The following is a 14,467-nucleotide window of genomic DNA, read 5'->3' on the forward strand; positions in this document are numbered from 1 at the left end:
GTACGTGGTATCACGTAACATTCCGCCATTACAGACAGTATTTGCTTCGTGATACATTACCCGTGTTAAATGGACCATATACAAATTGTGGAAAAGGTTGATATCGTGTTGCTGTATGGCTATTGTGATCAAAATCCCCAATGGGCGTGTGCTGTGTATGCTGCTCGCTATCCTGGACGACATCATCCGAGTGTCCGGACCGTTCGCCGGATAGTTAAGTTATTTAAGGAAACAGGAAGTGTTCAGCCACATGTGAAACGTCAACCACGACCTGCAACAAATGATGATGCCCAAGTAGGTGTTTTAGCTGCTGTCGCGGCTAATCCACACATCAGTAGCAGACAAATTGTGCGAGAATCAGGAATCTCAAAAACGTCGGTGTTGAGAATGCTACATCGACATCGATTGCACCCATACCGTATTTCTATGCACCAGTAACCGCATGGTGACGACTTTGAATGTCGTGTATAGTTCTGCCACTGGACACAAGAGAAATTACGGGACGATGACATATTTTTTGCGCGTGTTCTATTTAGCGACAAAGTGTCATTCACCAACAGCGGTAACGTAAACTGGCATAATACGCACTATTGGGCAACAGAAAACCCACGATGGCTGCGACAAGAGGAACGTCTTCGACTCTGGCGGGTTAATGTATGGTGCGGCATTATGGGAGGAAGGATAATTGGCCCCCATTTTATCGATGGTGACCTAAATGGCGCAGTGTATGCTGATTTCCTACATAACGTTCTACCGATGTTACTACAAGATGTTTCACTGCATAACAGAATGGCGATGTACTTCCAACATCATGCATGTCCGGCACATAGCTCACATGCGGTTGAAGCAGTATTGAATAGCATATTTCATGACAGGTGGATTGGTCGTCGAAGCACCATACCATGGCCTGCACGTTCACCGGCTCTGACATCCCCGGATTTCTTTCTGTGGGTAAAGTTGAACAATATTTGCTATCGTGATCCACGGACAATGCCTGACAACATGCGTCAATGCATGTGCCAACATTACGGGAGGCGAATTACTTGCTGTTGAGAGGAATGTCGTTACACGTACTGCCAAATGCATTGAGGTTGATGGACATCATTTTGAGCATTTATTGCATTAATGTGGTATTTACAGGTAATGACGCTGTAACAGCATGCATTCTCAGAAATGATAAGTTCACAGAGGTACATGTATCACATTGGAACAACCAAATAAAATGTTCAAATGTACCTACGTTATGTATTTTAATTTAAAAAACCTACCTGTTACCAACTGTTCGTCTAAAATTGTGAGCCGTATGTTTGTGACTATCTACCTCAAAGCGAAAAAAGTGGTCTAACTAAAACATTCATTTTTCTTTACATACTACAAGAATATGTAATAAAAAATGGGGGTTCCTATTTAAAAAACGCAGTTGATATCCGTTTGACCTATGACAGCGCCATCTAGCGGGCCAGTCATAGTGCCATCTGGTTTCCCCTTTCAAGCTGGATGAGTTTCGTTCTTTGTAGTTTTTTTGTTTGATGCTTATTTCGTGAGATATTTGGCCCAGTCATGATCAATGGACCACCCTGTATATATGATTTTCAGATTATTGGTATGGTTGGAAGATTTAAAGTAAAAGTTGGAAGTCTTCCTTTTAAAATCATGGTACACTTAAAAATTCCAGAGCACTGTTTTCGCTGCACTAAGTTGTAGGAGGTGAGCAGTAGATGAGGATGATTGTGGGAGGGGGAGTGGCATGGACAAAACGTGAATGACGGTCCTGAACCAAGCTTTTGGAAAGAAAAAGAGGAGTGTGTGGAGAAGAAAGATGTGATGAATAAAGAAAGAGAAGTTTTCTATTAAAGACAAGAGTGAACAGGTAGTGGGGAGGTGGCTGAAGTTTTGTTGTGATTTGACGTTGAGCTTGTGTAGGTGTCAAGGTTTTGGGAGTACGCTGATAACGGGTGGCAGGTGAAATTATGGGCTGGTTGATGTCAAGTTTGTGGGGCGGGAGAGAAAGGATATCCAAAAGCAGACAGTCTTTACTTTAGGTAGTACAGTAATACTGTGATAATCGCCGGTCCCGATAGTCCGGAATGGACGGAGGGATCATACAGAATCTCAAGTGCTGGTACAGTGGTATTTTTGTGCAACAACTGGTAAGCTCAGATTGCAGTGTCTAAGAGTTCCAAAGCAATTGTAACATCAAAGATGCTATTTTCCCAGCTGAAATTGCTTGGACGTATGTTAAAAATACTACATTGCACAACATCTGGAGAAAACTATAGCCTAAGCTGGTTAAAGGAGCCGAGGTGGAACGCAGTGTAAATAATTATTAGTCGACAAGTATTCATTCTTAAATTGCACGAGTGATAAATCTTGCATTCACTGATCAACTGCGTGCATTTTCAACGGAAGTAGTTGACAAATAGATAAACATTGACAGAAATTTAGCTATCAAAGAAGAGTTGACTGATTTTGTGATATTACAAAGTGTTTTCAACCCACGGGAGGCACTAGAAACAGTGTGTGATGAAGAAAAAATGCCTACAATTCACATTTCTTGGCCTGGGGCTCCTGAATCCTTAAACATTTTCATAAAAATTGGTGAGAGCAGCCAAAAGTACAACACTTCTGACTTTATGAATCGGCACATCATTAGCCTTTTTTTTTCTGTAAGTGTTAAATCCAAGAAACAATTTAACATTCCTGCATTGTTCCTGAGGACTCGGAAGCCATCATTGTTGGATACCAGTCCAACATATTCCACATCCTAGATAACGTGAGATATCTGTGCTCTTCCTAAAACCAGTGATGCTAATTAAACTGCGCCAGTTTATTGGTAACAATTTTTATTAATTGCCTTGTTCTGGATCTTTTCAAATCAGTGGTGCTTATTTGTATATATCCATTGTAGATATTTCATTTCATAACTGGTGTATAAAAAATTGTTTACGTACATTGAACTTTTCTGAAACTTTGAGCCTTAAACTGATTTAATAGAGCAGTACATTGTTCTTTAATTGAATTTTGTTTTTATAGAAAAGTAGTACATGCTTTTAATTTTTTGTATAGTCTATCAAGTTCTTTTTAATAAATAGTAATTGCTTGTTTTTCTGAGTTAAAACAATAGGTTTTCCTTATATCACTTTTTGTAAATTGAGGTTTTTAAAATGTCCTTCATAATCCAGCACATTTGATAATCCAGCATTGACAGACCCCTGAGCATGCTGGATTATCATTGCCCTCCTGTACTCTGTTTTTATTTTACAGTAAAGTTACTATTTTGGTTTCATAATACATCTATCATGTGTGCTCCCCTCGAATCTAAGCCCACATGCACTACGTGATATGTGTCGGTGCAGAACATTTCTCGAGTATACAGTGCGGGTTTCCACAGATGGTTGTTTATATGGGCTTAGGTTGTGACCTGAGGTGTGTTTCTGTGCTTAACATTTAATCTTGTAATGTGGAGAGGTTATTTTTGCTAGTTCACTTTTGATCTAAGATGAGGTCAGCAACTCAAACCATTTATTTTTAACTGCACAGTGGTCAGGTTGTAACATCAAAATCTGGCTTACGGAAGATGAGAGCTGTAGCAGATCGTTCATTGGGACCACGGACGCACAAAATTTCATACTCGGGTACTTTGGTTTTATTGAGTTCTGAACGTTACTATGCTAGAATGTACAGATGCCCCAGAAATTCAAAATACAGAAACAGCTAGGACAGAAAAGGAGGAGATCCATAATTAAACACATTTGGGCATCAGTACTAAATAAAGTGAACTCTGTGATCTTTGGCAGTGGTTTAATTATGCCGCGACACTACTATTGTGTTGTTATAGATAAATAGGCTTGCTGAGATCATTGGACAAGTGGACTGGTACTCTTTGATTTTTTTTTTTTTTTTTTTTTTTCCATACTTGCAGGATTTGTAAGTCAGCACCCAAACATCAAATTCCTAAAGCAGTACAACACAATCTTCTTTGAAAATTAGAAGATTTTCAAGTCATTATAACTACAAAACACTTCCAGCAGTAGGTGAATAGAAGTCTTGTGATTGTGAAGTCATTTGTTCGATTATCACTAGTTAATTTCTCAATTTAATATCCCTTTTTCTCTACATATACTAAATGTACAGGGATTAATGATGTATTGTTAGAAAGGTTTTTTAACTGGGTATTGATACTGCATACTGATTTTGCACTTAAACTTAATAGTTGTGGAAAATTTTTAACATAAGAGTTAACTACAATAGGCAAATGTGCATCACAGATGCCCAGATTCATACCTATAATTTATGATAATTAATCATGAATAAGAGACTTCCTTTTCGTATTATCTTATTATAAATACAGTTTCATTTGTCTTAAAGTACCCATTACTGGATAATCTGTATACAGCATTGTCATAGATACTAACTGTGACTACTGCGGTAGTCCATTTCATCTGCCTGACCGAGCGAGGTAGCGCAGTGGTTAGCACACTGGACTCCCATTCATGAGGGCGATGGTTCAAACCCATGTCCGGCCATCCTGATTTAGGTTTTCCATGATTTCCCAAAATCGCTTCAGACAAATGCTGGGATGGTTCATTTGAAAGGGCAAGGCCAACTCCCTTTCCCATCCTTCCTTAATACGATGGGACCGATGACCCACCAACCAAACCAAACTAAACCATCTGCCTGTCGTATAAGTTGACTTTACTAAATGAATATAAATCTCAAAATGACAAACACATTCATCACTGTCACTTTGAATTGTGATTTACCTATTGCTACTGTGCTGTAACATGCTTACTGTAAGTGAAAATGTTTGTGAAGTTAAAGTTATAGGTTATGTTGCCCTGCTGACAGTCCCTGATCTCTCCCCATCATACAAGCTGTGACGAGCATTCCGAATGCAAAACGCATTTCTGGACGCGTGGAAATGTATATGCAAGGATGTATCATAAATTCTTGATTATTATTTCACATTGCTCAGTTCATTTTTAAAAATGGTTTCACTTCATTTCCACAACTACCCTCATCCCGGTGACTACACTTATTCCAGATACTGTCATTATCATAAAAGTGCAAAAGTTTTGCATGGTTCCCCTAGTAGTAAGTTTTATATTTATTGTGAAATGGAAATGTTAATGGACATCGAGCTCCAATTTTTTAATAAAAAATGACATCGTTTTATTTTTAATTATCTATCACATCAAAATGAGTGTTCAAAATAAATTATAATTTGGTACAAAAATGCCTAACATCAAATAGCAAATGGAATACTTTTTAATTTCCACACACTGAACAGTATTACTGATGTATATAATTGCTAGTAGTGATAATCAAACCAGCGATACCATGCTCACAAGACTTCCACACAATGCATTCAGCTACTAGCAAATATTTTAATATGCTCCAATTTCTTATGACTAACAATGCTCGAAACGCTCCGAATCTTCAAAGGTAGGTCATCCCTGCCTCCCCCACCATCACCACCAGACTGCTTTAGGAAAATTAGGTCTGGGCACTGACCTTCAAATTCTGCAAGTATGAAGAAAACGGAAGAGGGCAAGCAGTCTTTAAGGTCCCCTCGCGAGTTCGAAAAGAACTAATGAAGTCTTTATGACCCTTCAAGATGACTACGGAAATATGCTCGTTTGAGATCAATTTTTACCACATTTCTGAAGCGTCTGTCCGCAAATCATAGATGGAACTTTGAAAATTTTCAGGTCCTCAGCGAGCTGTGGCAACATCTCAGTCGAAGAGGTGGGCGCGAAGGAAGAAAACACGCCGTCGGAGGATTTCATGATTGCAGTAGAGGTAGCGAGATGTGGAACACACGACCAAGGCCGCTGAGCAGGTGTTTTTATGCACTAAGTCTTATTTGAGGTGTTAGTCAGCAATAGCTGACTAACGGACAGAAAAGTTGTTTTGTACAGAAATAAACATCAGAAAATATTTTATGATTACTTCATTTGTGTTACTGATTTCAGTGTAACAATTTAAAGTGGTGAGAAAAATATAAATACTTTTCAAGTCTGACCACTTTGTTATAAAAAGTGTTATATTTTGCTCCACATTTGCAGCAGGATTCCAGAAAACAAATAATGCCAGCAGCAACAACTCTAGGTCTAACGACACGCATGATCTTCTTAAAAGGAACTTGACAAACTGGATACACATTGGTGCGATAACTTAGGATTGCCAGCAAATGACTACTAAGAACATTTATCAGGGCTGTCCAGAAAGTGACCTCAGGTTGATGTAGCATGGGAAAAATGGGAGGGAGGGTGAGGGCCAGGGGCAGGGGCAGAACAGCTGTGCAGGTAGGGCAGTCAGCATAAGATGCGATAGTGAGGAAGCCACTGCTTTTTGTTTGCCTTCTCATATGATTTCCAGTGGCAAAAAATTTCTAAATCTCTTGACATTAATTATGAAATTTGTGCTATGTAGAGGCTGAATTTGATGAGCTGATATGTAGCGGTAGTAGTTTCATTCATCCTTTGATGACTTTTTTTTAAAATACATCTTGAAATTAGTTAAAAAATTATATGCTGGGGCATTTACAGACTTACTGGTCTAATTTGACCAGAATGGGTCAAGTAGTCAGCTGTGTGGCCTTATACGAGGACAGTTTGACATGTCTGGTAAATTTCATTGAAAGAAATGAACATTTTTGTTGTGCTTTCATGGTTGGTAAGCTGGATTATTTCAAGGGTTGTATAAAGAATTTCAACAATGTACAGTGTACAGCTCATTGTTGATAGCTGTCTGGATTGTTCAGTGTGTTGACTGCGACTGAAAATGGAGAAAATCGAGTTTTGTGGTGTTATCAAACATTTTCATTTGAAGGGTTGGACTGCCGCACAAGTCAAAACAGAGCTGGGTGAACTTCTCACGGTCTCTGCACCATCACTGAAGACTGTTTACTTTTGTATTTATGAATGTAAACGTGGTCAGACAAGCACCGAAACAAAGCATGCTCTGGCTCTCCTGTTGAAGTTACCACAAAGGAAACCACTGATAAAATCCACGATACGGTAATGCGGAATTGCTGAATAAAAATTCGTGAGATTTCTGATACTGTAGGCATCTCAACTGAGTGAGTGCTTAATATACAGCATGGAGAGTTGGCTACAAAGAAGCTTTGTGCGAGGTGGGTGCCGCGATTGCTCACCCAGAAAAAAAAAAAGGTCAATGTGTCTCCATAATGAGTGACATCTCGAGCTCAGAAAAAAGATAAGATGTTGGTATATGAATTGCACTTAGTTATTTCTTGGTAGATTTAAGTCTAGACTTGTTGTTCCACGGCAGCGAATAGAGCTTTTTATGCAGTAATTATCAAGGTTATTGTTGATGTGGATGGCTACAGTAATTGGTGAATGCACTGACATGGTGAAGTAAAAATCCGTAATGGTTTAAACAGATGTTTTTAAATGAGATCAGTTATTATTTTTTGTTATTATTCTTATCGGCCTAGTCTGTTGTCAATAGCATCTTTCGTTTGAGAGAGGAAGGACAAATGTTTGTGAAGATGGGAGAAGTGGCAGTCCATTTGCAGTCAGTGATAAACTGGTACAAAAATTTGCCAAAATTGCCATTTCATAATACCTCACCTGTTTTACACCTTCTGTGGATTTCTCGAGTATTCTGCAAAGCAGTGTTACTAAATAATTAGCATACCGCAACTCCTGCACTTCCAAATGCTATTCCTTGGTTTTTTTTTTTTTTTTTTTTTTTTTTTTTTTTTCCAAGTTAGTCAGGCCATTAACTCTGAAATGTGGCAGCAGGCAGCTGCACGGCATGCAAGAAGGATTTCTGACATTCCTATGTATCACGTGAACACTAGATGCTTTCACTGAGAGAGGTGGTGATCGGTAACATGAAGTCATTTCTGATGAGCGGCAGCGTGCTCCAAATGTAGAAAAATGTAAATTAATGCAGACTATTAAGAAAACAATCCCATAGGCCTGATGTTCGAAAACAGCATTAGTAAGTATTCCGCACGGTGTAGTCATGTCACTTAAATGTCTAGGCACGACATTGCAAAGCAGTATGAAATGGAATGAGCAGCTAAGGACAGTTGTAGGGAAGGCAGTTGGCAGACTTCTGTTTATTGGGTGAACTTTTAGAGAAGTGTACCTAATCTGTAAAGCAAACCACATATAGAATACTAGTGCAACCCATCCTTGAATACTGCTCGAGTGTTTGGAATCCCTATCAATTCGAATTAAAGAAAGACGTCAAAGCAATTCAGAGGCGAGCTGCTAGATTTGTTACCAGTAGGTTTGAACAAGCCACGAGTATTACAAAGATACTTCACGAATCCTAAAGGGAATCCCTGAAGGGAAGATGACATTCTTTTTGTGAAACACTATTGAAAAAATTCAGAGAACCAGCATTTGAAGTGGACTACAGAACAATTCTTCTGCCACTGACATACGTTTGGTGTAAAGACCATGAAGATAAGAGAAATCAGAGCTCATAGAGAGGCATATAGACTGTTGCTTCTCCCTCACTCTGTAAGCGAGAGGGAACAGGAAAGGAGGTCGCAAACGATAGTACAGAGTAGCTACACCGTGCACTGTACGTGGGTTGCGAGTGTATGCATATGCAAGAAACCAAGAGGCAAGCTTCTGTAGGAAAGCTGATGACTTTCGTGATATGGAAGGTCCACTGCTGATTCATTACTCTCCTTTAGTCCAAACAGAGGATGATGACACTACTACGAGATCAGAAACCCAAAATCAAAGTGAAGAGCAGAGAAAAAATTTCAAATGTGTCATTTTGCTGGGAAAGGAATCTATTTGTTCATAAAGTACACAACTTTTAGTTTATTAGTCTTCAGTATGAGCTGGAATGGTGCCTGTTGTATACAACAAAAAATCCTTAGCATTAGAGTCGCCACTACTGTAGGTGAGTAATATTAATTTGTTTTTAATGAAAACTCACATATTGTATTATTAACTGTTAAAAATATTCATCGTACAAAATCTGGCCAAAAAAGGTTCTGCCTTTAAGGAAACAGTTTATTTAAAAGATGTCCATGTTCTCTGCTGAAATGGATGTCATATGTGAAATTATTCATATTCATCTGTTGTTACTGGAATTGCCATATGACATAAATTGTAACAAGAGCTAAAATGGAATGCGCTGTCGAGGTGATGCGTAAGTGATGGTGGCTGTGACCACACGGACAGTGTCAGTTTAATTGGAACAGTACTGCACAGATGCTGACAAGTCAGTTAGAAGAAGTCATCAGATGGTGAAGGAATAACTTTAATATTGTGTATTTCTGGATAACCCGTCATCAGTATCAGATAATCAATGTGTACAGATGCTCTGAACTTGTATGTTACACACGCAACTGTCACAGGCAGTTATGTAAAATACAAGTTCAGTTCATCTGTACAACTCAATGCATCTTATACCTGCTGATGAGTTATATCAAAATGCGTAATATTAAAATACTTCATTCGTCGTCTGACGGTGTCTCACTAAGTGACCTATTCAGCTTTTGTGCGTTACTGTTCCAATTATATAATACATTCACACACTTCTTGTACGACTTCTTGTCACATCACCAGTCTTAGTTTAGTTCTATCTTACTCCTGGTCTCAATTGTCATATTTTGTATTGCATTGTGATGTCAAAGATTGGATTTAGATTTATCAGCAAAGTGGAATTGATGATTGTGAAAAATTCTAAATTTGTCGGTTAACCAGGAAAGAATAAATTGGTAGGGATATAGCAATACTGTCAAGTTATTATTTTTATTCAGCACAGAAGATAAATATTATTGTTCTGATGATATCCGAATAATATCTGGTGTGTAGTGATGTATTTAGGGTTCATGTACTAACAAAATCACCTGCCAAATGGCACTGCAGTCGTATGTTTTCGCAAAAGTCTGTTAATTACTAGACAAAACAATTGGATATTTATGTTACAGGGTTCACACAAGACAAAGGAGATTAATTAGAGTAACTAACTATATTACTTGCAATGTTGTTTTCCAAAATAACAACTTTCTTTCTAAAAAAAAATAGCTTGTATTATTTTTGACTTGCCCTCTTATACCTGTAAGGACCGAGAGCAGCTCTATTTCGAAGTTACAAACCTTTAATGCATTATACACAAGTTGTGGAAGCTCTTTTCAATACACAAGTCATTTGCTGTATTTAATGGATGATTTATACATGATACCTCACACAAAGTGCTCACCAACTTCCCAAGCACAGGGAAAAATTTATCTAAAAACAAAGATGATGTAACTTACCAAACGAAAGCGTTGGTATGTTGATAGAGACACAAACACACACACACAAAATTCAAGCTTTCGCAACCCACGGTTGCTTCATCAGGAAAGAGGGAAGGAGAGGGAAAGACGAAAGGATGTGGGTTTTAAGGGAGAGGGTAAGGAGTTATTCCAATCCCGGGAGCGGAAAGACTTACCTTAGGGGGGGGGTGGGGGGGGGGGAAGGACAGGTATACACACTCGCGCGCATTGCATTGACTGCAAAACTACGTTTGTGATGAACACTAACCTGTTGATGCTACGCACTGATGTGCTTGATGCTAGTACTGTAGAGCAATGAGTCGCATGTCAACACAAGCACCTAAGTCAACGTTACCTTCCTTCAAGTGGGCCAACTGGCGGTGAATCGAGGATGTACAGTATGACGAAACTATGTTGTTGGTAGTAGCTTACCCGCACTCCTATTTTTTTATTCATTATTAAACCTACTCCTGCATTACCCTATTTGATTTTGTGTTTATATCACTGTATTCACCTGACCAAAAGTCTTGTCCCTCCTACCACTGAACTTCACTATATCTAACTTTAACCTATCCATTTCCTGTTTTAAATTTTCTAACCAACCTGCCCGATTAAGGGATCTGACATTCCGCACTCCAATCCGTACAACGCCAGTTTTCTTTCTCCTGATAACGACGTCCTCCTGAGTAGTCCCCGCCCGGAGATCCGAATGGGGGACTATTTTACCTCCGGAATATTTTACCCAAGAGGACGTCGTCATCATTTAACCATATAGTAAAGCTGCATGCCCTCGGGAAAAAATATGGCTGTAGTTTGCCCTTGCTTTCAGCTGTTCGCAGTACCAGTACAGCAAGGCCGTTTTGGTTAGTGTTACACGGCCAGATCAGCCAATCATCCAGACTGTTGCCCTCCAACTACTGAAAAGGCTGCTGCCCCTCTTCAGGAACCACACATTTGTCTGGCCTCTCAACAGATACCCCTCCATTGTGGTTGCACCTACGGTACGGCCATCTGTATCACTGAGGCATGCAAGCCTACCCACCAATGGCAAGGTCCGTGGTTCATGGGGGGAGGTTATGAAAGTTAGTTTTGGTTATTTAGAGTAGAGATCAGTAGACTTATTTCACTTATGTACATTTTATAGGCAACACGTCTTTCCACATCTCTGTCGACTCTTCTTTTTTCCTTTATTGTCATTTCGAAACCTGATATAAGGCAGGCCGGCAGCTGCAAGACTACACCGCTCTTCGGCCACAGAATACATTCAGTTACAATTGGAGACGTCGAAAAACGAAACACGGTGGATAGACAACAGTAGATACACAAATTTAAAATACATGAAGTCGTTAACAGGTGCAGCGTCCAAATAAAAGCGTTCAGCACTCTGACACTAACAGAGACGACAGAAATGGCGCATGTGAATGAAGGAGCACAATGACGAAACACTGAATCCCTAACACAACGACACACACAAACAATGGCGACGATCTCCGGCGCGCGAATGTTGACTGTATGTGTACGAGTCGGGGAACCTGCCAAAAGGGGAAAAGGTGGGGGAGGAGGGAGAGGGGAGGGTGCAGATGCCAGGGGCAGAGAAGGGAGGAGGAGGAAAGAAGGTATGGGGGTAGGGGAAGCCCAGGGGGAGGAGGGAGGGAGAAGGGAGAGGGTGCCTGGGAAAAAGCACGGGGGGGGGGGGGGGAGATCAAAGTTGGTAGAAGGGGTAGATGGAGGGAATGAGGGCATCATCAGGGAGTGAGAGTTGGTGGAAGCCACCTTGGGTGAGGGTATGGAGAGTGGAGAGATGGAGAGCAGGTGGGACGTGGGAATACAAGTGCAGACTGGGGTGGTAGAGGATGGGAGAGACAAGCAGGTGAGGGGGATCAAGTTTACAGGAGGTGTAGAGGATCCATATCCATTCGAGGAAAAAGAGGAGGTCATACAGGATCTGCGTGGGAGAGGGGAGACGGATGCGATAGGCGAGGCGAAGCAGTGTGTATGGCGTTCTAGGACTTGATGGGATTTATAAAAGGTAGGAGGGGCAGAGATCGAGGTAAGGTGGGTGCAGCATAGGATGGCAGATGTGGGATTTATAGGTGTGGAAGATGGTGGGGGGTTGGGTCCAGACCCCATGTGCGGCCAGAAAGGAGCTTGAGGAGACAAAGTCGGAAGCGTGCCTTGGCTTGGATTATCCAGAGATGGGGGGTCCAGGAGAGGTGACGATCAAGGGTGACGCCAAGATACTTGAGGGTGAGAGGACGGCCATAAATGGTGATATAGAAGTCGAGGAAACGGAAGGAAGGAGTGATTTTGCCTACAATGATCGCCTGGGTCTTGGAAGGAGTGATCTTCAGCAACCACTGGTTGCACCATATCGTGAACCGGTTAAGATAGGACTGGAGAAGGTGTTGGGAACATTGCAGGCTGGGCGCGAGGGCAAAGAAGGCGGTGTTGATTGTGTACTGAAGAAGGTGGATGGAGGTGAAGGTGGTGGCACGTTCGCTGTGTACAGAAGGTAAAAAAGAGGGGAGAGGACGAAACCCTGGGGCACACCGGTGGAGGGGTAGAATGTGTAGGAATCCGTGTTATGGATGGTGACATAGGAAGGACGTTGGGAAAGAATGGACCCGATCACATGGACATAGTTGATAGGAAGCAAAGGTTTGAAGCTTGAATAGGAGGCTGGAATGCCATACACTGTCTTACGCACGCTCGAGGTCGATGGAGAGGAAGATGACGGAGCAATGGGAGTTGAGCTGTTTGGAGAGGAAATGAGTGAGGTGAAGGAGAAGGTCATCGGCAGAGAAGGATGGTCAAAAGCCACACTAGGTAGCAGTAAGGAGGTGGTGCTGGTGGAGATGCTGGTGGATGCGGCAGGTAAGGATTGATTCCAGGTCCTTGCTGAAGATTGAGGTAAGGCTGAATGGATGGTAGGAGGAGACAGCAGATGGCGGTTTGTTGGGTTTGAGAACATCAGGATCTGGGAGGTTTTCCACAGGTCGGAGTAGTAGCTAGTGGAAAAGACCACATTATATAGCCTGACCAGGGTGAAGAGGAAGAAGGCAGAAGGTTCAAGGAGGTGGCAATAGGTAACACAACCTTGACTGGAAGTGGTGTTGCATTTCGTTTGGAGTGAGTTGATGATATCCTGAGTAGTGATGGGGGCATTGAGTTCGTTGGGTGTAATGTTGTGTAAGTACTGGAAGCCAGGAGTGACTGGAGGGACAGTGGTGTCAGTTCGATCGTGGACATCTGGGTAGAAGGAGTAATCGAACTGGGGATCGTCAGGGAGGGTAAAGATATTGGAGAAGGAGGAAGCAAATTGATTGTCCTTACTAAGGTTGTCAGGGAAGGGTTGGTCATCCTGATCGAGAGGGTAGTAGGGCGGGGGGGGGGGGGGTTAGATCTGGTAAGGCAGCATAAGGCTGACCAGTACTTGGGCGAGTTGATAGGAAGGATAGCATTAAGATGGGTGCATGTCTGTCACCAGTCCCAGTGTTTCTTAGCTGCGAGCAAGTTTCTGACGTGTCATCGTAGTTGCCGGTGGTGTCTTGGTGTGTCCGGATCACTCGTGTGAAGGAAAGCACGGTATTTGATGGTGGGATTCACGGACAAGGAGGAGGAGGGTGGCCTGTGGGGGTAAACTGGGACGGTGCGGGTGGATGGCGACAGTAGGGACGTGGGCCTCCACGGCCTCAAACAAGGTCTGCTAGAGAAAGGTGGTGGCGTGGGTAGCATCACCAGGTTGGTGGTAGGTGAGGGGGTGGCTATCGACAGGCTGTGACTCCTGCAATGTTGGAACGTGTGGACACACTCATTTGAGGTGATCGACGGATCAAAATCGAACACTTCACTGGACAACTGGACATGTCTGCTTCTAGTGTTGTCCACCAGTTAGTGTTCCCAGAGGTGTGTGTGTGTGTGTTTGCTGGTTTCCTCGCTGCCAAACAGAAGACCAATCAATAGCCAATGGCCTAATGAAGGCTGCACTGCATGGGAAGCAGTGCGTGGGTGATGGGGAGGTTACTGACGCAGCAGGAAGTTCGTTCTGATGTCGACCAGTAGAGTGGTACCGTGCTGGCATACTGGACCTCGCAGTAAGGTGCCCCATTGAAAGAAAATCATGTTCAAAAGTTTTGTATCCAGAAGAGTGAGGAATAGCACGGGGTTTGGGAATCGAAAATAAGAATCTGTTTTCAGGAAAAAGAA

General features: G+C 41.8%; 1 protein-coding gene across 2 annotated transcripts in view; it reads left to right on the plus strand.

Annotated features, from left to right (window-relative positions):
- LOC124553975 overlaps positions 1 to 6,024 on the plus strand; it is a 186,533-nt gene extending 180,509 nt beyond the window's left edge. For both annotated transcript variants that reach the window (XM_047127999.1, XM_047128000.1), the window contains one exon: positions 5,712 to 6,024. In XM_047127999.1, coding sequence (XP_046983955.1) covers positions 5,712 to 5,791 — 80 coding nt within the window. In that variant the 3' untranslated portion in view covers positions 5,792 to 6,024. The remainder of the gene's footprint in view (positions 1 to 5,711) is intronic.
- Positions 6,025 to 14,467: the final 8,443 nt, after the last annotated feature.

Source organism: Schistocerca americana, chromosome 11 (assembly GCF_021461395.2).
Source record: "Schistocerca americana isolate TAMUIC-IGC-003095 chromosome 11, iqSchAmer2.1, whole genome shotgun sequence".
NCBI lineage: Eukaryota > Metazoa > Arthropoda > Insecta > Orthoptera > Acrididae > Schistocerca > Schistocerca americana.